A 26193-nucleotide genomic window follows, 5' to 3' on the forward strand; every position below is an offset into this window, starting at 1 on the left:
GGCCGGAAGGGCTAATAAAGGGAGAAGGAGGATTTTGGTATGGGGAAGGGAAATTGTACGTCCCCAAAAGCCTCCGCCAGGAAGTACTGCAACACTGCCATAGCAGCAAATTAGCCGGGCATTTTTACCAGATGTAAAAACGCTACATCTGGTGAGCAGACAGTTCTGGTGGCCCCAAATGAAAAAGGATATTTCAGAATTTGTGACGTCATGTCCAACTTGCATAATGGTCAAAAGGAGGGGAGGGAAAACACCCGGTTTACTTCGTCCCACCCCCACAGCAGAACGACCGTGGTCGGTGGTGTCTATAGACTTTATAGTAGAACTACCCATGTCGCAGGGATGGACAGTGATCCTAGTGGTGGTTGACACGTTCTCAAAACAAGCCCACTTCATCCCGTGCAAGCAACTCCCCACTACTAAGAAACTAGCATGGCTATTTTTCTAACACATTGTGAAACTACACTCATTCCCAGACAAGGTCATTAGTGACCGCGGCCCACAGTTCGTTGGCAACTTTCTGGAGGGAGTTTTGTAAATTAACAGGGATTGAGCAGGGACTGAGTTCCGCCTACCACCCGCAAACAGACGGACAGATGGAACGTGTGAACTCTCTTCTCGAACAGTATCTCAGGTGCTTTATTAATTACCAACAAGACAATTGGGTGGAGCTATTGCCATTTGCAGAATATGGTTACAACAATAGCCTACATAGCTCGACAAAAACCACTCCCTTTCAGATTGTGAATGGATACGAAGGGAAACCCTTCCCCAATTTACCAGTCACCAACAACCCCAGTTCCCCCACATCATGTCAGCAATGGTGGGAATTGCTAGCCAAAGAGTGGGAATTAATTCAAGAAAACTTGGAAGCAGCCAAAAAGGATTCCAAGGCACAATTTGACAAAAAACACTCGCCCTAATGGGACTTCAGAGTGGGGAATACTGTGTTCCTCTCAACTAAGAATCTACCTTTGCCACAGTCATCCAGTAAGCTAGCGTACAAATATTTGGAACCTTTCAAAATAAAGAGAATAATCAATGCAGTGATTGTTGAATTAGAGCTACCTAAAATGTTTAGTAAAATTCACCCTGTTTTCCATTGCAGTCTTCTGAAAAAAGATCCTGGAGCTACATCTTGGCATCCACGCCCTACAACACCCACCCTTATTCAAGTTAGGGGTCAGAGTCATCATGAAGTCCGATGGAAATATTTTCCCCCCTCGTGCAACGAGTGGGTTAAGTCAAGCGATCTAAGGGCACCTCTTCTTCTAAAAAGATTTTACCTACTGCACCCAGACAAACCCCGAGCGCAAGCTTAGGGGGGGCAGTATGTCAGGCTCTGTAACTTTATCATACTGAAATTATAGAATACTAACCAAATGGACTCTCCATACTAACCAACAGCCTTTCTTTATACTGTTATATTGTAGCTAGCATGCATATCAAAGGGGGGACGTTTGAAGTGCTAACTTTGTTTAGGTTATAAAAGGAGCAAAGGAATGTGACCATTAATAGATACCACCGCTGGCCAGCATCTTCCCAGAGGCAAAGAGATAAGCAGGAGCTCTTGTGTGAAAGTTTGCACCTTCACTCCCTGTTGTTTTGAGAATAGTGTCTTTGTTTAGATATTGCTTTGATGTAGATTCCATAAGACTAGGAGACACCCATTCCCAGGTATTAGTCTCAACTTTTGTTTCCAGCTATGAGTTTCCAATAAAGTATTACATTGTCTCAATGAATACCGCCTTGAGTCTCCATCACCTGACACTCCCTTTGCCCAGGTTCCCTGAGCCTCAAGGTGCCTGGGCAAAGTCTAGAACATCACGGACACGCTCAGAGCTGGGCTCTGAGTGTGCTTGTGGGCCTGCCCTTCCACTTCGCTCAGGCTTCCCGAGCCCCAGGGAGCCTGGGCAAAGTCCTGATGGGATGGCAGTGGGCACTTGCAGCCCTAATCCCCACTTCACTCAGGCTTCTCGAGCCCTGGGGAGCCTGGGTGAAATCTGGATTGGAGAGGGGGTGCCAGACACCCCTAGGCCAGGTGGTGCCCAAGGCCACCACCTAGTTGACCTACTCCCACTCGCCGGCCCTACAAATGTTCAACTGGCTGGTGGGAGCAGATCTTTTCTCCTCCCATCTAGCAACCTCCTGTGAGTCATGAAAAGGTGTGGCTGGGAAAAAGAGGTTTCCTCATAGACCCAAAGTCCCATGTACAAAGTCCCCCTCCTCTCTTTTCTGTCAATGGAATTATGGTAGGATGTAAGGAATATACAAATGAAGCATATTGAATGTCATTTAAGGACGTATGAGCTGTAAAGTTTACATTTACATATTCTACTTCTGACATGCAAGAATTATTTTTAAAAAAAATTAGGATCATATTATGTCACAATAGATGTATCATCCATCACTGATATATGTATCAGACAGTGACTGAATGTATGGGATACTATGAGTTTTAGAAATGGTGGGATGATGCCTTTAAGCCATGCAATATTTTTTTAAAAGTTTCTTACAACATAGAACATACAGAATTATCTCTAGTGTAAACAATCTGGATAAACCTTATTTATTTGCTTTCTTTAGTGGAAGTTTTTGTCCCTCCTTGTGTGTCAACTCCAGAGTTCATTCATGCTGCAATGAGGCCAGATGTGATCACAGAAACAGTAGTAGAGGTATCAACGGAGGAGGCTGAACCAATGGATACATCTCCGATACCAACATCTCCAGAGATCCATGAGCCAATGAAGAAAAAAAAAGGTACGTTAAGAACATCAAAGTGTATGGTTTTTTAATGTTGTTTTAAGATGGGTTTCGTTAATGAAAACAGTAAAGTAACAGATAATGTGATTAAGCCATACATACACTTACTTATCTGTTGTTCTATCACTTTGGGTCCTCTGGGCCAGAAAGGTAACTAAGAAATTGCATATTTCCTACATAGGCAATAGGTAATCCATTGGTTATTAATATCTTGATTTAAGAAAAAGTGGGATTGCAGATGATGTTGTAAGTAGACAATTCAGATTTACATATTTAAGCAAGAATTTCTTGCCTCTTCAACAACAGTCTTGACTGAATGTACAGATCAAAGCAAACTGCCTTTGCTTTATTTTGAGGAGAACATATGTGATGTTTGCAGGAATGAATATTGGTTCAGATTTGCACACTGCCATACATGTTTCAGGAGAGTTGGGGCAAGTTACATGCCTCCATTAATACCCTCTCTCTAAAAGAGGAATACTAATGACTGACTTTGTATGATTTTTTGTAAGGATATGAAGTAGTAAATAAAACAAATGGATGAATTATAATTTATGTATAATTAGGGGAGTGATTATAATTAATGCACCTGCCAACTACATATAAATGAAATAGATTTTCTCCTTAAAAATTCAATAATCAGATAAATTGCGACTTACAAAATAAGCTTATTTGTCATTATCTTAATTGGTCACCAACTAGTAACCCATTTACATTTGTATAAAGCCTACCTTGTGAGGTAACCTAAACTGTAAAGTAGTTACAGGTTTCAGCCTTTCAAACTGTTTTTTGCAGCTGGTCGAAAGCCAAAAACTCAAGTACCATCAGCCATTTCCAGTTCATCTCCAGACTTGGGCATGAAGAAGAAGCCAAGAGAAGGCAAAGGTGACATTTGTGTAATAATACTTGCAGAAATTTGAAGTATTTAGGAAACACACCTTAATTCTTTCACAGCTGAAAGTTTAAGAGAACATCATGCAAGTTCTTGCTTGCTGTTTTGGGTTTTCAAGGCATAAAATGAGATCAAGGCATTTGCCATTGCGAGAACTTGTTTGCCAAGCCAGAAAGATGATATGTCCCTAGCACTGAGGAAGGGAAATGTTTCAAGAACAAGTGGGGGGCAGGATGAAATGGATGTTTTCCTTTTAAAATTATTTGTATGTGTCCTACTTCTTGATCAATTGATTGTCAAGGCAGCTTATAATAAACTAAAATGAAACAAGAAAGTACCACCTGTAGGGATGTTGTTCCTGGCAGCAGCATGGCTAATGAGCTGGTTCATAGATGCAAGAGAATGAAATGGCAGGACAAACTTTTTGCCACTTGAGACTGTAGGGGGTGAATTCCAGCTTAGAATTTTCCTCCGCATAAAAAAACTACGATATGAAATAAGAGAAATATGGAAATAAGCTAACAAAAGTTCCCCATGAAAACTCTTGTCTTATTTTAATTAATAAATACAAATCATACACATTTTTGGTGCAGTAATTTCTGGTATTAATATTAAGACTGAATGTTCCAGTACATACAAAGATTTTTGTGCGATAATTTCTGGTATCATACAATACTAAGACTGAAGGTTCCAACACAGATTTGTAAAGATATTCAAACCAGTATCTGGCAACCGGTCACAGTAAAGTGCAAAAAGTGCTATTCCGTCATTCAGTTCAAATATACTATTTTCAAAGGAACTGTAGAGATTCCATGTGAATCCAGCTGACAGTAGGCCAACTTGTGAAAACTGTTTCAGGTTACATCTTTCATCAAAGCCAGTATCACTTAGAGATCCATTCCTGTTACAGAAATTCAAAGTTTACTCCATCGGTTTCAAAAAGGACTGGTACAAGTCTGGCAGCTGAAAGAGTACCTGTATTCAATCCAGAAATGAAATTACCTTTGCTGTGTCCTTGTACAATGTGACCAGTTCATGGTAGCAAAAATATTTATATTGTAAATTGATACTGACTCTTGTGGAAGATTGCCCCCTGCTGAAATGTTAGTAAATTACAGGACTTTGTTAGATGTTTTATAACATTCTGCAGGAGTATCTAGGAAGTGTTTTAATTCAGAAGTATTTTTTTTTAAAAAAAAACCTCTGCATGAATAACATAACAAACTGCATGTTGCTTTGGGCAAGCGATAGTACTGCTTAATTTGTCAAATAATTACAGAAAACCATGGTGATTTACATTACTTCAGAAAGGTTGGTTTTGTTTGTTTAAGGTTAGAGATACTGAATGGTTTTATTATGTAGTTATCTGTATTCAGATTTTCTGATATTTTAATGTTAAACCTTATTGGTTAACTATTATCTCAAGGAGGAATAAAACTTGATCTACCATTCATATATAAAGAGTAAGTCAGAAGTTCTGTCCCTTGTTAACCTTTTCTCTTTCTGTTCTCCAGTAACTGAGAAGGTTAAAAGCATCTAACAATATTTTAATGGTCCTTTTATAGCTGTATTTTATAGTTTTGATTTGTAGTACTTGTTCTTGAAATTCATTTAATTACTGTTTTATATACAGATCATGATGGTTGATACATAATCTAATCATTCTGTTTTCTTGGCAGTAGAAAGGGAAGTTTTGTACTTCTCTGTTTTAAATATGAAAATGACACACATATATTTATTTACTGTAGGAAATACAACCTACTTATGGGAATTCCTTCTAGACCTGCTTCAGGACAAAAACACTTGTCCCCGGTATATCAAGTGGACCCAGCGAGAGAAGGGCATCTTTAAACTTGTGGACTCAAAAGCAGTTTCTAAGCTATGGGGAAAACACAAGAACAAGCCCGACATGAACTATGAAACAATGGGAAGGGCCCTCAGGTATATATATATCTACATGTAAAAAGCATGGATTGGGAGGACTATTAAAAACAGACAAAATCTTTGCACTAATGACAGATTGGGAGCTTTACCAGAGACATAGTCTTGCTAATGTAGTCTTATACTTTTTGAACTTGCCATGGAGCATTGTTGTTGCCATTCTTCTTGCTATTAATGATGCTACTAAATAACATCACTTTCTGATTTTATGCTGTAGAATCCGTTATGCATATGTAATTTTTTTGAGAAAATGGCCTTGGATTTACCAATTAAATATTTTGGATAGAAATGTAAAAAATGGGAAGGTTGTTTTATAGCTGTTATTTTATATCCAATATTCTTATATTTTTCCTTACAGATACTACTATCAAAGGGGAATTCTGGCAAAGGTTGAAGGGCAAAGGCTTGTGTATCAGTTTAAAGAAATGCCCAAAAACATTGTGGTAATTGATGACAAAAGTGAATGTGGCAATGAAGATTTGTCAATACCAACAGATGAGAAGTCATTAGAACGAGTGTCATTGTCTGCAGAAAATCTTTTGAAAGCAGCAGCCTCAGCTCGCACAGGGAAAACCACTTCTCAGTTGAACTGCACAAGAGCAGAGAAGTCAGTTAGCAGAGTGGTGAATATATCCTCACCCGGGCATGATATGTCACCTTGTTCTCCCACCACCACTACTCTTCCAGCAGCAACTGCTCCCAGGTTAGTGTTGCATGATGTACATTGAATAAATATATTAAAAAATACATCTAGATCGAGAATATAAAAACATAACTGTTTTGGTGCAGGGCATATAAACCAAACTATAAAAAACAGGAATTAGTTAAATCTCGATCGCTTTTAAAAAACAATGGGTGATCAGATGGGCTGCCCCGGGGACCGGAGGCAGGCGGATCAAAAAAGTGTGTACACACGTGCACATCTCCCTAACATGCACATCCCGCATGAAGCCCATCTGGAGCTGGATTGAAGCCGCCTCAGAAAGGTACCACACTTACAAAGTGGTGCTAAATTCTGAGGTGGCTCCAAGGCACTTCTTCGGCCATCTGGATAGCTGGGGAGCGGCTGAGAGGCACACGAGCACTCTGGAAGCTCCTCTGGAGCGCACGCAGCCTGTCCCTATTCTGGAGGTGGGCTGCGTGCCATCTGGAGGCTCCCAGCTGCTCCTGCTTGATGCTTCCCTGAGCCAGTCATCTGTTTTCAGCCCTTGTTATCTACTTTGAACATTTCAGCATTACTGCTGGCTTAATAGTGAAGTCAGGACTTTTTTTTTCTTTTTTAAATCTAACTCTTAACTATGTTTTCATTTTTAATGCAATTTTTAAAGCTGTAGCAAGACAGCATAAGTCCTGAAATTTTAAGAAGCAAATTGAAGTACATTAGTGTGCATTTTGGTATGGGGAGATCTCTAGTTTCAAACTATGATTTTGGGGGGGGGGGGGACAGTTGCTTGTGGTATCTCTCACAGTTTAAGTCATTTGCTCCTGTGCTTGTTGGTTTTAATACTGCTCTGTCTTTACATATTTTATAGAACTGTTCGTGTGGCAATGCAAGTGCCTGTTGTAATGACATCACTAGGACAGAAAATTTCAACTGTTGCAGTGCAGTCAGTAAATGCAGGGTCACCATTAATTACCAACACAAGTCAAACATCAGCAACAACCCCAAAGGTGGTAATCCAGACAATCCCGACTGTGATGCCAGCATCTGCTGAAAATGGAGAGAAAATCACAATGCAGCCTGCAAAAATCATTACAATTCCTGCTACACAACTTGCACAATGCCAGCTGCAAACAAAAACTGGCCTACCTGGGACAGGAAGTATCAACATAGTTGGAACGCCATTGGCTGTGAGAGCACTCACTCCAGTATCTCTAGCCCATGGGACACCAGTGATGAGACTTTCCATGCCTCCTCAGCAGGCCGGTGGCCATACTCCTCCCAGAGTTATTAGCGCAGTCATCAAAGGTCCAGAAGTCAAAGCTGAAGCAGTAGCTTTAAAGCAGGAACGGGAAGTTAAAACACTGCAGCTTGTGCAAGAAGAAAAACCAGCAGATGGAACCAAGACAGTTACTCACGTAGTTGTCGTCAGTACACCTTCAGCAATCGCCCTCCCTGTAACTGTGAAAACGGAGGGAATAGTAACGTGCGAGAAATGAAGAAAGGGCAGTTATGAACATTAGCTACGTAGTCCATTGTGGAGTTGAGCAAACTGACATATTTAGGGAGGCAGGGAAATGGACACAATCAAGGCGGAAACAGAGACTTAAAAATGTTAATAGTTATGCATATATTTGAATTTTACTGGAAATTAATTAATGTCCCATGTTTCAGTGGGAATTGAACTACAGCCACACACTGACACAACTGCCTCTTGCAAATTGAGAAAATACTAAGCTGATGAAAAAGGAAATTCCAAGTGGTGGAGGCTCCAGAAGCTCACTGCATTATTACGTTACACTAATGCATGGAACACTAAACTGGTTCTATGAGGGATTCTCGGTTGCTATGTACTGGAGGTTAAAAGAGAGTTGTTACAAAAGACAAATCTGATGCATTTAATATGCATACCAGCAATTACTACTGTGTACTCACAGTATTCAACTGGTGCTATGTTAAACTTTGCTACTAGGTATTCTAGAATGTGAATTAAAGGAGAATTAAAGAGCTTCTAAGAGAAGATTAAGATCTAGAGGGATTTTTGTATCATACAGCTTAAGCAGATTTAAAATGAAAGCCTTAGACTGATTTTCAGTTATCTTTCTTGAAATAAGCTAATGGCTTGTTTGTGTAAAGCATTTTTTATTAAAACAATTTTTTAAAAAAATCTTATACCTAGCACAGTATTGTTATAGAATTACATGTAACATATTTTGTATGGTAGCTAAGTCTGTCAGTTTCTTACTTGTGGACAAAGTGGCAATGGGCGTGTCAGCATTTTTGCTGCACCATGCCTGGAGTCAACCACTTAGCCTCGACATCTGTGCATACATTTCAATTTCAGCTTCTACTCTGTCACTTGAAAGGTCACACTTGGCATGAACTCGTGTCAGGTAGTTAAAAGCCTGTAAATTTTTTTTTTAGTTAAGTTAGAGGGAAGTACCAGTGTTCAGAATGAACTATAATAGTTTGTATATTCAACATTTAAAGTATATTCTATTTTGTTGTACTCTTGTTTCAAAGTGTATTCAAGTAGGTTTTACTGAAATACAAACATGAAATTTAAGTTTAGTCTCTTTTTTAAAAAGTCTTTTATGTCTGCTGATGTTCAGCTAGATATCAGATTTATAGTTTTCATGCTAACAAAGATTTAGTTAGACAACACTTTTAAAAACTATCTTGCAATAAAGGCATATTTTTTACTGATTATGCTGCAGGAAAGGCAACCCCCCCTCCCCCCAATACTTCTGTTTTCGTCTAAACTAATAGAAGTGATGTTATGGTTAATTATGAATGGTAATTTAAAAAGGAAACAATGAGGGAAGAAAATCTACCAAGCAATGACTGCACCAGGTATTATTCATCAATACAGAGGTAATATCCAAATCATGCTACAAGAATTCTTAAAGAGAATTTTGTAATAAGAATTAGATTGACATATTAACAGCTGTACGTTCTATCAGTAGAGAATTTCCTTGTCCCTGAAATCCAGTGATCGTATTATATGCCAGTACCTTATTGAAGCTTAGACAGCTTATGCATGCTTGGAATAGGGAGTGAAAACAGCAGTCCTTACTGCTCTCATATCCTCTAGACTTGATGAACAGCTGTAGTGCAAGTCAAACTACCAAACAGTTGGCCCTATATTCATGTAATCTAAAGAATGGGAGTATACTACTTACTGGTGAAATGTCAAAACTTTCAATTAATCATATACTCCTATGTGAATACTGATGATCTACAGTATGGCTTTTGTTGTACAATGGAGCAATTCTTAATTATAATGAAATAGTATTTTATTATATGGAATGAAACAAAGTTATAATCAGTTTAAGAGAGGGTTTTTTTGTTAATAAGCCTACATGGGATAACTGAAAAATCACAAGTATTAGCAGGTAGTTGTACTTTCCATTCCACTAAAATACTTTTTGTAAATATTAGCTAAAGGAGGAGGGAGATGCTTTTCACATGGGGCAGTTCATCTCGATTGAATGTGAAGAGATGTGTAGACTGAAACGCTGTACCCCTAGGGAGGTGCTGTTCCTGACTGCAAGAAAAATAACAAATACTACCATTAGGGAGTAGCTCATGAGAACTCAGCCCTCCTCATATTAAGGAACTGTCCAGTACTGTGCATCTGTAAATGTGTGCCATTTTAAGTTGCTCTGAGATGTATTCCTCTGACTCACTAGGCAGGCCAATAAATAGTCATAATTGGCTTGCTATATGCTACTTTCATCATATAACAAATGCTTTCCCCCAAAGGCAGTGGGCAACATAGCCCACTCAGACCCTTGTATGCCTTTGTTTCTTGTCCACTAAATGAAATCTTCAGAATACTATTCACAAATCTATTACAGTCAGGTAATATCAAGCTGTAAATCATCAGCAGGTAGGGGTTGTGCACTAAGATTGTTAGGAAAGACTGAAACCAGGGTGAACATAGCACATTACAACTTGCTGAAAGATTGTTAGCTACCATGGCGAAACACCTTTGCTTGCCTGTGGGTCAGCAGGTGTATTGGCTGCCACTCCCTGAACTGCACTGTTTCTTAGTGTTGGCTGTGTTGACCCTAAACAGATGCAGCAAGGAAAGCAAGCTTGAAATAACAAATGATCCAGTTGGAATGAGGAAAATGAACGGCTTTATGAAAAAGCTGTAGAGGAGAGGGGAATGTAATTTGAAATAGGTGAATCTTCAAAATGGGAAGCTTTCTCCACAACAGAAATTAAAGTTCCACAACTTCCCTTAATTTACATAGTGAAAGAGACCAAGTAAGTGCAAATTCAAGCATATTTTAATTAAATAAAATCTGTGTTAACAGTGTTTTTGCATGTATAGAATTAAATGGGTCAACTGTTACCAACATTTGGTCAATCACTATAACTTACACTGTAGTGTGACACCTTTTTGGCCCATATTGTGAACTTAGTGCATAATTGTCACATCTGAGGCAAATGTTCTTAAGAAGTCATTGATCCCCAAGCAGCATTAGGAATCATTTCTCAAACACAGTGGCAGAGCTTCTCTAAGAAGAGATAATACACAAGACAACTCTTGAAGTAAGCGATCAGCAAAGTTTTTGTGTCTTACTGTTATGGCAAAGTTTTAATGACAGCATCTTTGAAGGATATGGTTCAAAGTAAATTAGTTGTCTGTTCATAAATAATTCCCCAAAATCTTCAGGACCATAGTTTCAAGGGCAACTCCATAAACCCAGTAAGTTTCTTAAAGCCCTCAAATCAAACCCACATTATAAAAGCCTGTCAGGATTGTCATTAAAGGTGAAGTCACATACTAGAGACAAATGGTCTGAAGGGTAATTCAAAGATGGTAGCCTGTTGGGTCCAATTTGTTCCTCAGTAAGAAGACTGAGAGCAGCATTCACTTGTAAGGCATGTTGTGAATACCAGATATAATCCAGTGTGTGCCTGCATTCTCCAGAAGGGCGAATCTTCCAAGTTGTGTATGGGGGTTCTGACAGCCCATCAACACTCAGCAGCTTGTAAGCACTATTCAAATTTAGGCTGGAGTCTGAGAATTCCTTGTAAACCTCTTCTGTGGGTTCAGCATTGAAGTCGCCACAGACAATGAGAGGGATGTCAGGCTCTTGGGTGATACTTTGCAGTTTCTGCAGAAGATCTGCACCTTGTGCAGATCTGAATCTTTCCCAGCCATTACGTGCTTTCAAGTGAGTGACAGCAATGCAGAACAGCTTGCCAGTTTCATTACATTTTAGTATTTGAGCAATGGCTACTTGATTGGTTTTTAGCTTCATTGCAGTCAGCCTGATGTTGTCACTGCTGATCAAAGTAAATCTGTCTTTAAGAAAGAACAAGGCACAGCCATCTGGTCCGTTGTTACATTCCACATCTAGACATGGAGACCATGGCTTAGGGAAGAAAGTACATTGGTAGCCCAGTCGACTAAGGAGTGGCTGAAAGGTGTCAAAATAGTGGTCCACTTCTTGTAGACACAGGATGTCTGGTTGGTATGCAAGGATCTCTTCGAGAATGAGACATTTCCTTTCTTCCCACCTGAGAGCTTCCATAGGGCACTGAACAAAGTTGTCTTTGCCTTCCCCAAGAGCTAGAAGGAAAGAACACATGCATGGTAGTTAAGCAGCAACTGGTGGATCATTTTTATATACATGTACCCTACATACAGAGAATCAGCCTGTCTTGATTCAGGCACTCAGCCATTGTGAGGGTATTCAGTTTCTCAGTTTTGCAATTCTAGCTTCACTTTACTTGCTGTGTTTCATATGGAGGCCTCAGGATGAGATGACTGATGTGGAAAGAACTGAGGCAGCAGAAGGGACTGTTAATGAACAGGGGTGGTAGAATGGACTGTTAACATGTCAGGCTACAGCTGAAGGATCACATTTTGCAGTGATCTTCTGTTAGCCCAGTCAGCGAAAAGCCTATAGTCTTTCTTTGCATCGAGTTCTTAATGCAAAAGGGAATTCCAGTTCATTCTGCTGTGTCAGGGTTTCCCGTCCTCATTATCCTCCACATGTAAACCAGGCTCAGCTGATAGCTAAACCTGCACTATAATTTTCAGTCCTCCTCAACTCCTGCAACTAAGGCTGCCAACCTTCAGGCAGTTAGCTCGAGATCCTCCCACTATTACAACCGATCGCCAAGTAACATCTGTTCACCTGCAAAAAATGACCAATACGGAAGGTGGACTATTTACCACACACTGAAATCCCTCCCCTTCCCAAATCCCACCCTCCTCAGGCTCCACCCCCAAAATCTCCAGGTATTTCCTAACCCAGAGCTGGTAACCCATCTGCAACTGATAAAATGGTCAATTGATGTTACCATGGCTAGTAGACACTGATGGATCCAGAGTTGCTAGAACTACCCCGCATGGATCTATCTTACTCCTTTTAAAGCAATCTATTTTTATAGCTGTGAGAAGACCCACTGTCAATGAATTCCAAAGTTTAATTCAAAGTACAGTGTTTCCTTGATGGTCCAGAACAGCTGATGAATGTTTATACCTTGCGCAAGTATATTCCACTGCATGACTCTAATGGGTTGGTGGGTTTTGGAAACACTGGTCTGGAGGTTCACAAAGTCTCTCTGGAGCCGGGCAGGACGTTTCCGAAGAATAACTTGACATTCTTCAAGCAGCTCCTTAGGGTCTATAGGATCCAGGATCTCAGAGTCTGGGTGTTCCAAGTATTCCTGATGTCTGGAGACCGCACCACTGCTCAGAGTCTTTGCAAGAGCGCTGTACAGCCTGCTTGTACTATTGCCCATGGAATACACTGGAATAAAGAATGGTAAGTTCAGCAAAGACAAGGATGAGTAATTCCCACTCCAGATCTGCTACTACAGGGTAGGCTTCACTCCCCCAAAAGGTCAGAATTGATGCTCCAGTTAGTTTTGACAATGCCTTTCAAGGCCTCCATGTAGGATGCTTGCACAACAAACTCTAGACTGGTACAGACATCAGTTCAGATTCCTTTCTTTATTAGAATTACTAGTTTCCTCTGAAGGAGTCAAGAAGAAAGGTCTACAGTTTAGGGCATGGAGTTCAGAGTCTCTATTCCAAAGACTAAGACAATGGCTCTTTCTAAGTCTCAGAATTCTGGGATTTTTCTCAAGACAGAGACAGTACATTTAGATGTAAACTTTCAAAATGTGTGTTCTCTTTAAATCACTTCAAAAAATGTCTATTTGTGATAACTAGACCTCACCATAATGAAGTCTATGGGAATATTAAAAGACACAAAGGACCTATACAGAAACATATCTGAAGTTGGTCAAATGAAGGCATCTAATTTTCTCCCCCTCTTCTGCTCAGCTACAGACTAGATAGCTGCTGAGAACATTGGGGAGAGGAAGGGATGGGTGACATTCAGTTTCTTCCAGAGACTGACCTGGACATAGAGTATTCAAAACTGCAGTTGCTCCAGTGGCACAGAACTAGCAGTCCACTTAAGGGGAGATATGGTACAAAAAATTCCAAATGCAAAAACCATGAATAACTACCTGGCACTCCACAATAATAAAGACTTCTTTTTGTAAAATGTCAATGTGTATTATTCAATATTGGCGAATATCTCCTCAATATAAAGGATATCATTCTTATCACAATTTACAAATATAACATCAAAGGATCTTTCAAAAGGTTGCAATACAGTAAGAACTAAAAAAAGACATATTTTGGTGTGTTCACACACATTTTAGTGTGTGCTCAATAGAAATCCATGATCTGAAGATAACACAAAACAAAGCTGAAGAAATCCGGAGCCTTCATTGGACTGTACTTTTGGACTTCATAGTGGTACACAAGTTGTGGTATTTTAAGTTGGATGTACTCATGTTTCTGAGAAGCATTATTATTAATGATTGGTTTATTGAATTATTATATCTAACTACTGCAGCCTATTATATTTCTAAATTGTGATAAAAATGATTCGTTAGTGGTATATTGTATATTGAGGAGATATTCACCAGCATTGAAGATTACACACTGACATTTTACAAAAATAGAACTAGTGCCACAGCTTCCTATATTGTTAGATAATAAATGTGAAGCCTAAAACAGTTCAGGAAGAACCTACTGCATGGCTCTTCTGAGACAATTAAGAGTGGACCAAGTTTAGCCAGTGAGCTTCACAGATTGGGTAGGAATCTGAATTCAGGATTTCCCCAGGCCTAGACTAACATAATAGTCACTTTTTAAGTTTAATTTATTTGCATACTGCTTTTCTGACAAGCAATCAAAGCAATTTCCTATTATAAACATAGGATATGACCCATTGAAAGTATCAGAAATACAACAGCTGGTCGATTTCCAAATGCCCTTTTAATTATTCAAGTCTTATTCTTCCCTCCCCCCCTCCCAGACTGCCACAAAAATGTCAATTACCACACTTTTCTAGGCAGCCAATTCCAGAGGACTGAGACCACTATTGAAAAAGCACAAGTACCGGTTATTCTGACTTTTCTTGGGGTTAGAATTCTAAAACTACACTATGCTAGCTGCTCTGTAAGGTTCTGAGTTTTTCAGTAAGAATGATGCTTTTAGCAACTCACACCCCTGGCTGGTCACATGAGCATAAGGCCTAAACATGCTGAATAAAATAACAAAAAAGTAAGAGTCACTATTCACTCTGCTACAATTATCTATTTCCTGCTATTTGGAACAGCAGTAATTACCAGAAGGCCTGTAGCTGCAGGGGGGGGGGGGTGGACCGTGGGGACCCTGCTCCCAACTTTATGTCAGGTGTCCCAACTCAGGTGCCACTGATCTTCCCTCCCTTCCCATGCCACTGCTGTTGGGATAAAAACTGAGAGGCTGGGAGCCACCCCTCCCTCCCCCTACAATTTAAATTGCATGGGAAGGGTACCCAGGAACAGCTGCTGCCCTTCCCACACCATTTAATGGGCCCACCGGGGGGGGGGAGGAAGGGGGCAGCCCCCAGCCTCTCAGCTTTCACCCCTGTGGCCCCTCAAGTGGTAGTGGCAGTGGTAAGGGGGTGTGAGTAGGAGGGAAGGTCAGGCACCCTGACTCAAGCACCCTCAGTCACAGCAGCAGTGGCCAGGGAAGGGGAATTGCTAAGTGCCCTGTCCCGATTTTTAAAATCCTGGCTGCAGGCCTGATAACCAGTCTCTTCCTGTTACTTGTTTAATGAGTTTACCACAGAACCTGAAAAGACCTCGGCTCTCTTTTGCCCCTATTAATAGTGTAGAATTAGTCCTGTTAGAATCTTGTGCAGTCATCCACCCTCATGAGTTCCAAATACAAAACACTTAGCTTGAAACGAATATTTTCCCCATCAATGCGAAATGTTACCTCTAAGTGAGTAGCAGTTCATTAGTGGTGCTAGCTACTTGTAAGAAGTGATATGGTAATTTGAGTGTTGTTGAGTTGTCTGTTTATAGAATGTTTTTATTGTATTTTATTGTTTTATCATATGTTGTACTCCACCCTGAGCCCTATGGGGAATGGGCGGGATAGACATATACTAAAAATAAATAAATAAATATGAAAATATTGCTACTTGTAAACAGTGATAGGAAAATATTGCCCAGGGGTGTGAGTTGCTAAAAGCATCATTCTTACTGGAAAAACTCAGAACCATGCCGAGCAGCTAGCATAGTGTAGCTTTAGAATCCTTGTAAACATGATAGGAAAAATGATAATGAAGTGGAGTGGATGAGGTTCCTTCCCAAGTATGCAGTGCTGGGCCTAGCCACATCGCTAACCCAAGCCAGGCTGTGGAACTGGTTTCCACAAATGAGTACAAAGATATCCTGTTCTTCCTTCAAATGCCACCCCAGCTATGTTGCATACTCCTTAACACAGAGAACCTCAAAAAATGAGGCTGGATACTGGCTGGATATTGTTATCTGGGATAATATGAAAAAGGAAGACTACTACAGAAGCTCTCCTCACCAGTAATTTGCATGCAAGAATAACATTAAGGTTCTCTTCACCTGCTAATGGTACCCTAAAACAAGTATAAAGTTATACTTGACCATCAGAAAACTTTAAGACCAATCAGCTCAGAATTAGCTTAGACTTCCTATTGAAAGTTGCTTCTGCAGCCATCTAATTGTAAGTAAGAGAAAGAAAACAAAAAAGTTCCATTAACAATATGCTCAAAAAGAAAGTTGCTTAATTCCCTTTGTTGCCACCATGCTTCAAAAATGCACCCCTGTATGTAATGAGCGGTGTAAGGTAGTTGTGCCACACTGAAAAGGAATCCACAGTGGGCAAAAGGAAAATGGGAACATGCTGGCCCTTACAAGGGCAAATATTTATTGAACTATGACTTTGCTTAAAATCCATTAACTGATTGGTCAGTACAGCATAGGACCATGAAGTCTCAATTTTTTGCCATAAAACTAGGAATGCATGATTTTCTTTAAGGCCTGAAACTCTAACTCCTAACTTTGTTTTCACTCATGGAACACCACAAAGAAGTTAATACTACTCTCATTCATAGGAACAATTTGCAGACCAAAAGCATCCCTCATTAGAATCCACTCAGTTCAACAGATAGAGCTCTGAGAAATGGACCTTTCTTTCAGTTGACCATTAAGCCTCATTTTATTTGACTTGCATCCCAATGTGGTTTGTCACATGCCAGACATTTTCCATTAGGCTGCACAACACAACTATTTATACCAATCATAGCAGCTTCTAAATGTGTGAAGAGTAAACAAAAATGGCAGCTTCTTACTAAACTGACTGGCAGTTTTATGTAATCTTTCACATGTGCCAAGTTTCATGACGCAAGGGTTTACCTCCCACTCAGAGATGAGAGCCAAAGCAGTCATGAATGTTCTGTTCCATTCATTTATGCATCATCGGTTTACAAACAAGAAAACAGTCTAGCTGTTCCCACTCACTTCTGCCCCCTAAGGAAGGGGGAGGGGCTCTGGATAATAGAATGTTCTGCAAGACTGAGAGGATGGCAGACCTGATTTTCAAAGACTGGCTTTAGCCTACGGAGCAGGGAGCAAGAATCTAGCAATCATATCTGACACAAACAGAATGCAAAGACTATGGCCCCTGTGAATCCAGATTACAACACAGTCATGGGTGATTGTCTACTCCTATGACTGACAAATCAAACTCTCACTGCAGAATACATGTTGCCATCATGTCATACTGGCCATGGAGTGCTCACCATTTCCTATCAGCGTAAAGAACTGGCAGTTTGATTTAATACATTCGGCAGCCTTGTCTTGACCAAGCAGCTGCTCACTGGAAAAGTTGGCCAACTTGTCCTCAAGGGGAAAGTGGACTTCTGTGCAAAGGCATTTTTCTATGGCTCCTCAATGAAAGCAAATATCATGTATGTAAACAATCCTGATCCTCCCCGATTTTATTTGGAGGGGACAGCACTGTCAATTACACTATAGTTTTAAGGTCATCAAACACACAATCTACCACATTTAACACAGAAAATAGATCTTACTGCTTAACTGCCTATTTATAACATGTTTCCTAGGATATAAGAATATTGTTCTCCTTTGTAGATCTTTTTTTTTGTCTACCAGTTCCTGGTTGAAAGCTAAAACTGCATTAAATAATCTCTAGGCATAACTATATAAACTTGCCAACACTTTCAGTTAGCAAAGTTCCAGACCATAATCTTTGCAATATTCATATTAAAAAGCATATTTAATAATATTAATATTACATACACACCTGAAAAACCTTGGAAAACCACATCAGCGTTAACAGTAAACACCTCTAACGGTGAAACAGGCACAATTAGACTCTGAAGTCACATGAGCTCTCTTATATTTGCTAAACTGGTCCAGTGGCGACACCTAATGGCCTCTTGCAACAATGTTTCTAATGTTACAGGAAATGTTTCACCCTATTGTTATGATTAATATTAAAAAATGAAAAAAAATCTAGATAAGACTTTTTTCCATATTATAGTCTTCCCACATACTGAATTACTCACTAGCTAAGCTGTGGCAGATTTGACACATGAAGTAAATGCATTCCTGTGCAACTTTTTGTATTGTACTTGAAAGCTCTTTTAGTACCTTCAGAGAATCTGAATCAGCCTTACACACTCAATTAGGCTTGTCAGTACCCGGTCCTGGCAGGGGATTCCCTGGTTTTGCAGGCTCCTCCCTACCGCTAGGAAGCTGACTGGTGGGAGGAAAGCCCTACCCCAACAGCTACTATGTGTTTTTCTATCTCTGAAGGCTTAGAGGAAACTTAGAAATTTGGACGGTTTGTGTGCCTTTAAATCTCAGAAGAAGCAAGGCTGAATAGGGACAGGGGGTGAACCTGCAGAGCCATTTGGCTGTTCCCACTGAGTCTGTGAAGCTGTGGGAAAGGAAGAGAAGCCAGCAGTTTCTGTTTGTTTTACATTTCTTTCAGAAGTTGTTTTCATAGTAAAGAGTAAACTAGAACCTTTCGTTTCCTGTGTTAGTCTGAAGTTGGTGGAAACACAGCAGATGGTTACATTCAGCATCTCCTGTGAGTAAACTGCCTCAGTGAGATCACAAAAGTGTGTTCCTGCAAACTGCTTATTTTGGCTGCTTTGTGAGTGTATATGTTCACTTTTCATTTACTGGAAGTGCAGCCAGCTGCTGGGGAATGAGGAAATGAAGACCATATTCAGGGGACCTGCTCTGCTGTATTTCTATTTATTTTAGGAAATAGGAAAGTCTCCTAGTGCCATCTCCAATGTCCCCAGGTATTTTCTGAATTGGACCTGGCAACCCTATACTCAACCTATCAAGAAGAGACCTAAGAAATTTCTCTTTTGAGAGGGAAGATACAGGCTGTATTTTATTTAAGTTTTCATTTGACAAAAATTCTCAGGGGCTGTGGCCCAGTGGTAGAGCATCTGCTTGGTAAGCAGAAGGTCCCAGGTTCAATCCCCAGTATCTCCAGTTAAAAGATTTGGTGGCAGATGTGAAAGACCTCTGCCTGAGATCTTGGAGAGCCACTACGAGTCTGAGTAGACAATGCTGACTTTGATGGACCAAGGGTTTGATTCAGTATAAGGCAGCTTCATGTATTTGCAATTTCCATGATGACACCCCACAGCCTTGAATTGATAACACTTTTGACTGAATGCCTTACAAGCTATCTTAGGCAACTGACCTCTAGCATGCCTCTTGTGTAAGCAGATTCTCTTATCAATGACCTTTTAATCAAATTCCTCCAAGTTCACAGTATCCTGGATGAGACTGGCATATACTGATAGGCTGGTGAAAAGCAAAAAGCAAGATTGTAGGCACACACCTAGAACTGACATGTGTGCTCTAGCTATTGAAGGATGTTAAGTGGATACAGTTCAGTATTTGGGGAGAGGGAATCAACTTTAACTTCAAGTTGAAACATGGGACCTGCTTTTAACATGTGCCTTTCTCTCCATCCAAGCAAAAGAAATCTGCAGTACACAAATAAATAACATGATACCAGTGACCCTGGTATGGTCCACTTTGACCTAAAATGACCCAATATTATTCCGGATTAGGGATGGGCACAAACTAGGAAAATAGCAATTCGTTTGATTGCTTGAACCAGCAGCTCAAACCATGTTGGTTTGTAGTTTGTTTGATTCGGGAGGTGGTAGAACAGCCCCCTCGTGAGTTAGAGACACCAAACTCTCAAGAAGTCTTCAGCAGGCTCTCCTCCACCCACCCTCCAAGTTTGGCAAAGACTGGATTTGGGATGCCCAAGTTATACCGCACCCCCCCCCCCCCTCAAGCAGGTGCCCTGAGGAAAGCTCAGCTCTACCTTCAGGTTTGGTACCTGAAACCACAGCAAAGAACACCTTTCCAGCTGAGAGAGATGTTTAAAAAACTGTCCCTCAGCGCGGGTGAAAAGGAGTCCCTCAAAGCCTCCCCTAAATCAGTAATGCAGCAAACAATTCTTCTGCTCTTGTGACAACTAACTCTTCTCTCTTTGTGCCACAAAGTGAAAGCAGCTGAGTAAGAGTGTGGTATTATACTGGTATATAATTTGCTCCCATAGTGCAGAACAGGAGCCCTGTAGTTGGCTTCCAGAGCTGCCAACCAAGCTATGGACAACTGCTTTGGGTGTTTCTAGAGTTCTCCACAAGTCCACTCCCAGGGTTGCCTAGGTATTGATTGAACTGGCACCAGGCTATCTGGAAAATAAACTGCAAAAATGAACCAAACAAGCCACCGTGGAAAAAATGGAGTTCATTTTTTGGTTTGGGAATGATGAACTGAACCACTCTGAAACAAACCACGAACTAGCCAGCTTCATGCTCAAACAGCAGTTCATTTCTCGGTTTGTGCCCATCCCTAGTCCTTATTCAATAGCTGAAGACTAGTGCCCTTAACGATAGTCCTTACACAGCTGTTTATTGTGATGGAGCAATGATAGAATATATAGGGCACATGGAAAGTCCCTAGAACACTCAACAATGCACTATTCAGAATTAATGTAAATAAGGCAGCTTAGTCTCCAGCACTGTCCACACTGACAATATTTTATAAATAATAAATAGGATTCATTTTCTGCTTGTCAGACATGCAGCTGCAAGACATGATAAATAACTACAAAGGAAGACATTGAGGCACTAAAACAGGGATGTTGAATTCATTTGTTATGAGGGTTGGATCTGATAAAGATGAGACTTCGTTGAGCCAGGCCATGTCAGGTTGGGCTGGGCCAAGTTGAGTCTGGGGGGCCTGATAGGAGCCAAGCTAGGTATATACCTATTTAAAATCAAGTAGCAAAGATATAAACTTTATAAAGGACACAAACACACACAATTTTTTTTTTAAAAAAAATCTTAAAATATGCTTAAAATGTTAGCACTTGTTGGAATTAAAGGTGCTTTATTTGTATCTCTCCCATGGGATCCAGGGAACTGGGCAAAGGAAGCTTTGGCTTTTTCCTTCCTTCCTTCCCTAGGGGACCAGGAGTGGAAGGGAAGAGAGGCTTGACTCAGTAGCTCTGCTGTGCAATTGAGAGAGCCTGAAAAAAAACAAGCTCTGCCTTTCCCCCTTCCTCTCCAGGGGAGGAGCCTTAGCTCCTGTGCGATTGAGCAAGCCTTGCAAAGCAAGCTGTGATGCAGAAGGAAGTAAGAGATAGGGTGAGGAAGCAGATGACAGCCAGTTGCTTGGGGGCTGATAGGAGACCTCTGGATGTCTGATTTGGCCCTTGGGCCACATCTCTGACAGGTGTACACTAGCAAGCATCCTTGCTCATAAGTGACAAAAATTTGTAATCCAAAAACCTGCTGCTCATCCTTTGTGGGTGCCTGATGTGCGTTTGAGCGCCATTTGTTTCATGTACACAGCAGTGAGATCAATGATGCTGCTTACTTTTATTGCATTGGAATCTAGTGAAGCATTCTTTGCTGGAGCCAGTTTGGTGCAGTAGTTAAGCATGCAGACTCTTATCTGGGAGAACCGAGCTTGATTCCCCACTCCTCCACCTGCACCTGCTGGTGTGATCTTGGGTCAATTAGAACTCTCTCAGCCCCACCCACCTAACCAGGTGTCTGTTGTGGGAAGAGGAAGGGAAAGGAGATTGTAAACTGCTCTAAGACTCCAAGTGAAAGGTGGGGTATAAATCCAATCTCTTCTTCTTCTATCTTGACCCCTCCATGTAGATTGTATTTGTGCAACTGCAATTAGGCTGCCACACTCTTCTCCAACAGTGCTATACTGATTCAATGTTCTTTGTGGGGTTTTTTAAAATTTTGCTTTGGTGCTACTGCACAGTTTGCAACTTGATCCAAACTGGTTTTTCCCTGAATAGATAACCTCTGTGTACAACTCCAGCATATAAACTACAACACTGCAATACAGGCAATGCTGCAATATGAGCATTAGAAACCACATGCATTGCAGCAAGAGAACGAGAAATGTCTCAACATCATATGGAGGGTCCTTGATGATCAAAGAGCACTCAGTTTCCAGCAGCAGCCAGTCAGATGCTTCTGTGGAAAGCTCAATAATTTGCAAGGAGAACACTGAAACAAGTTTTCTGGAACTCTTCCAGCACCCATCTACTCAACCTTGAAGCAAAAGGAATATTGGACCTTCCACCAGAACAGAAAAGTTGCTTAATAATGCCTATGAAGCTTATTGTAAGTTGCTCAATAACTTTCATGCAATATGAGTAGCTTGCTCATAACAGACAGTTGAGATTTCCTTATTCAACCATACATTTTTGTGATGGTTATGACACTACTATCCCTTTATAGACATTTGTAATCACCTTGTTCCTGGCCTTGTATGTGTGTGTGTGGTGTGTGTGTGTGGGGGTGTTAATGAAGTTCCAGGGATCCTACAGTTCAATCCTGGGCACAGCACCAGTTATTAAGCTTTCCATATATGCAGTTTAAAGGGTTCAAGAATGCAGCTCTATTTCAAGACAGCAATTTCCACTTTCTTCTCTTACATCATTGGTGGAAAAGAGCTCAGACAATTTATTCTTTCGCAACTTGCATTGCAACGTGGGTGAGAAAATGACAAGAAGCCTCTGCTCCAAAAAGACAGATTCTCATGATTCGTTTCTTAAGACAGTGTGTGTGTGGGGGGGAGGAATCACCCACACTCAGCCTTAAGTTTGGCAGCACCCAGACCTGCCTGTCCCACATTGGTCTTGTCAGCCACCAGCGAGCCTGCAGCAAACGTGGACTATTGCACCCTTCTTAAATCTTCGTTCGCGAAGCCAAGCCGAGAGAGAGAGAGACCCAGACATCTATTAAAACAGCAATCAACTGAATAATGCAAAAGGATTTCGAGCATTTCTATTATAAACGTACTTTTGAAATTGTCAAAAAAGTGCCAGAGAATACGTATCCTAACATTACACTCACCTGCATTTTGGAATGCTGCAGAGTGAAGATTAATAACTATAGTCACAGATGATAAATGGTAGCATTGACATCTGCTACTACCATACATTATTTTATACCAATAAACTCATCAAACTGCTCTGCTTGAGCTAGATGGACCTCTTGATTATACATCTTATTTGTTGGATGGAAATTCACACATTTTTGGTGGCTGCTCCACAGCATAAGAACATGAGAGAAGCCATGTTGGATCAGGCCAATGGCCTATCCAGTTCAACACTTTGTGTCGCACAGTGGCCAAAAAAAGAACCCCAACAGGTGTCATCAGAAGGTCCACTAGAGGCGGACCAGGACACTAGCAGCAACTATCTTGAACATTTGTGCAGTCAGCACAAGCACTGTAACCATACATTGTTATCCCTCTCAGATATTAATTCCTAAGTTTCAGCAGGATTTAAGAAAAAAAACAGTACTAGGAACACCATCCTTCCATTGCACTTAGATCTTGTCAAGAGCCCCCTTCCTCAGTTCCTTTAGGAATCCAACTGAATTCCTAGTGCCATTAGCAGCTTTAAAAACAGCAAAAGAATAGTCCTGTGATGCCTGTCAGCTTCCTTAGGCATGAGCCCACTCCACCAGATGCTCTTGAAAGTGTATGCTGCCACAAGCTAATACTGCTAGCCTACTGGAACGCATTAGTCACTTTGGAAGCCAATCTGTAGATCAAAAGCAGGACAAACAGTGGAAAGTTCTTTTCATTCCACCCAGGCACAAATACACAACTGTAATTAGCAGGGATTTTAACATACCTCCTCTCTAAATATGCTACAGGCGTTGCTTGAAATGGCAGAGCAGACAACGCATACGTAACCCAGAGAAATAAAGCAGGAGCTTGAAACTTATCTTAACAAGGTAGTAAAATCAAGAGCATTATGCAGTGGGAAATGTACCATATGATAATGTAACACAATGCCTTACTAAGAGAACAAAGAAACAAGAGCCCTGTGGCACCTTAAAGACTAACAGAATTTTATTCCAGTTTTACATACCTGCATCCACTCCACAATTACACTGGAATAATGTTCTAATAGTCTTTAAGATGCAACAACACTGTTTATTTTTGCTGCCACAGACAAACCTCTATGGAATCATTACATACTAGAAAACCAGTCCATATGTGAAAATGATGGTATCAATAAGCTGGTTAATCACAGGAACTCAAACACTTCTCTCCCCCTCCCTCGCCCGAAATGTGCATCTGGCATGCACATAATCTTCAACCAATACGAGAAGACACTGTGTAGCTTGGACAGCATCACAAAGAGCACCCCCCCCCGCCCCGCCCCATTTCAGATCTCAGCCTAGAAGCTGATGAGCTAAACCCGAAATACATAACTTCGAACCCCAACTTTAACAACCCCCCACCCACAATATGTTAAATGGCAGTGACCTACCTCACAAGGTTGTTGCGAGGATTAAGGTACTGGGGCGATGCTCAGCATCCCCAAGCTAAAATATGGGAGCTTTATAATCCCAGCTGCTGATGTGATGCGTGCCCTTCAGCTCCGGCCCGAGGAATTCTCTTCCCCTCTCCCCCTCCTACATTCGAAGATCCCAGCGTTCCACCACTGAACCTTGAGCGGAAGAGAGTTCCCAATACTCACCAGCTGGAGGATTCGTAGCCCCTGGACCCGCAGCGGAACAGCCACAGCGTGAGGCGGCGGAAGAGGAGGCGAAAAGGGCAGGCGAGGAGACAGCTCTCTTCGCCTGCACAGGAGACCGGCGCAACAGGGACGAAGAGGCGGCGGAGGAAGGAGCGCAGCAGAAGTTGGAGAGGGCCGAACACAGGGAGCGAGCAGGGCTTTGATACATAATCACGCTACCCTCGACAAGCCAGGCGAGCACAGGAAGAAGCCTCCGGAACGGGACACGCTAACGCTAACCTTCCAGAGGTCTGGCGCCGCGTCTTCCTATGTCCCGAAGCTGAAGAGGAGGCACGCCTCGGGAAGAAAGAGCCGCTACTGCTGGGAAAGAACTCCCAGGAGAAAGAGTTGGGTCACCCCCGGAGTCTTCCAAGCACAACAACGCGAACGCACCCGGCTTCTGCGGAAAGAAGCCCCAAAGTGCATAATTCACACCTTTTGCCGGCACTGACGCAATCGGAAAGTCCCAATTGCAGCCCTGGGGGTGGAGGTTAGAATGTCAAAAATCCCTCCAGTCGCACTATTAAGGGCAAACTTGGGTAAATTTGAAGCACATTACATCAACACGTTAGTCGGGATACCCTACTTTTCATGCGGCGAAAAGAACGCCCAACGAACTTCCCCTAGAAGTCTTTTATAGTGTGCTTCCCCCCATTATATGTTGGACATGGTCTGGTCTGCGCACTGATGTTTCGAAAGCTGTGCTGCTGACGTCACAACGAACGCTGTTGCGGAGGGCTGGTGGGCGCGTCGTGGGAAGGGAACAAAGTCTGTTCACGCCACGAATGTGGGGAGGCTGGTCTGTCTCGTGATCGATCGAATGAGGTCGCGAAAGTATGACTCAATGCACGAGGTGTCCCCCCCACCTTTATAGTAGTGATTTTTCACTTTGCAAGTAATGGGGAAGTAAATCTAGTTTTAAGGAATTAAAATCTTTTGTGGTTGTTCAGTGAAACACTGACCGTGGTTGCTCTTTGCTCTGTTTCTGGGCCCCAGTGGACTGAGGGTCCAAAAACGTTGTTGATTATTCTGAGAGAAACAAAAGGTAATATAGATAACAGGCGTCTGCCTCATAACTTCTCAGAGCATTTTCGGTTCCTTTGGTAAGTCCGGGAAACCCCCTCACGATGAAGGTTTCATCGAGATTCATGAGATTGTATGAGGTAGGATCATGGATCTTTGCTGTGCACTGGTTATAGGTTTGAATTTAGCCTGGAACAAACCGATTTTATGAAGAAGGCACATGAGTACACAGGAGGGCAAGGGTTGCCAGGTCTCCTAAACCCTGAGGCTTTTGGGGTGGATTGTAGAGATGTCATGGAATGAGGCCTGTTGTCATATTGTATAGCTGCATTAATAATTATACTTTATACATATCTCTGAGTAGGTAACACATGGAATCTGTGTGTAAGTCATAAAAATACAATTTTGAAGAGATGG

The 26193-nt window shown here is 41.4% G+C and overlaps 2 protein-coding genes across 10 annotated transcripts in view; one reads left to right on the forward strand and one right to left on the reverse strand.

Annotated features, from left to right (window-relative positions):
* The window catches only part of LOC132577182 (ETS-related transcription factor Elf-2-like), a 63467-nt gene extending 54644 nt beyond the window's left edge, over positions 1–8823 (forward strand). For 2 of the 8 annotated variants that reach the window (XM_060246745.1, XM_060246749.1), the window contains 5 exons: positions 2587–2760; positions 3559–3648; positions 5404–5596; positions 5955–6299; positions 7129–8823. In XM_060246745.1, the coding sequence (XP_060102728.1) occupies positions 2587–2760; positions 3559–3648; positions 5404–5596; positions 5955–6299; positions 7129–7756 (1430 nt within the window). In that variant the 3' untranslated portion in view covers positions 7757–8823. The remainder of the gene's footprint in view (positions 1–2586; positions 2761–3558; positions 3649–5403; positions 5597–5954; positions 6300–7128) is intronic. The other 6 variants (XM_060246746.1, XM_060246750.1, XM_060246748.1 and 3 more) reach the window with 3 other exon arrangements.
* A 1714-nt stretch (positions 8824–10537) lies between these two features.
* LOC132577183 (nocturnin-like) lies at positions 10538–25489 on the reverse strand. 2 transcript variants are annotated; one of them, XM_060246754.1, is made up of 3 exons: positions 24715–25489; positions 12767–13036; positions 10538–11847 (listed from the first exon to the last, which is right to left on the reverse strand). In XM_060246754.1, the coding sequence occupies exons 1-3, from the start codon at positions 24920–24922 to the stop codon at positions 11012–11014; spliced, it is 1314 nt and encodes a 437-aa protein (XP_060102737.1). In that variant the 5' UTR covers positions 24923–25489; the 3' UTR covers positions 10538–11011. The 2 variants fall into 2 exon arrangements, with proteins under 2 accessions (XP_060102737.1, XP_060102738.1); XM_060246755.1 differs by lacking the exon at positions 24715–25489 and adding an exon at positions 17417–17527.
* Between the last annotated feature and the right edge of the window lie 704 nt (positions 25490–26193).

Source organism: Heteronotia binoei, chromosome 9 (genome assembly GCF_032191835.1).
Source record: "Heteronotia binoei isolate CCM8104 ecotype False Entrance Well chromosome 9, APGP_CSIRO_Hbin_v1, whole genome shotgun sequence".
Lineage (NCBI taxonomy): Eukaryota > Metazoa > Chordata > Lepidosauria > Squamata > Gekkonidae > Heteronotia > Heteronotia binoei.

Coding starts and splice junctions, on each gene's coding strand:
- LOC132577183 (XM_060246754.1), bottom strand. CDS start 24,922: ATGTATCAAAGCCCTGCTCGCTCCCTGTGTTCGGCCCTCTCCAACTTC. Junction 13,037..24,714: donor GGCTACGAATCCTCCAGCTG/GTGAGTATTGGG, acceptor TCTTTATTCCAG/TGTATTCCATGGGCAATAGT. Junction 11,848..12,766: donor GTGGAATATACTTGCGCAAG/GTATAAACATTC, acceptor CTTTCCTTCTAG/CTCTTGGGGAAGGCAAAGAC.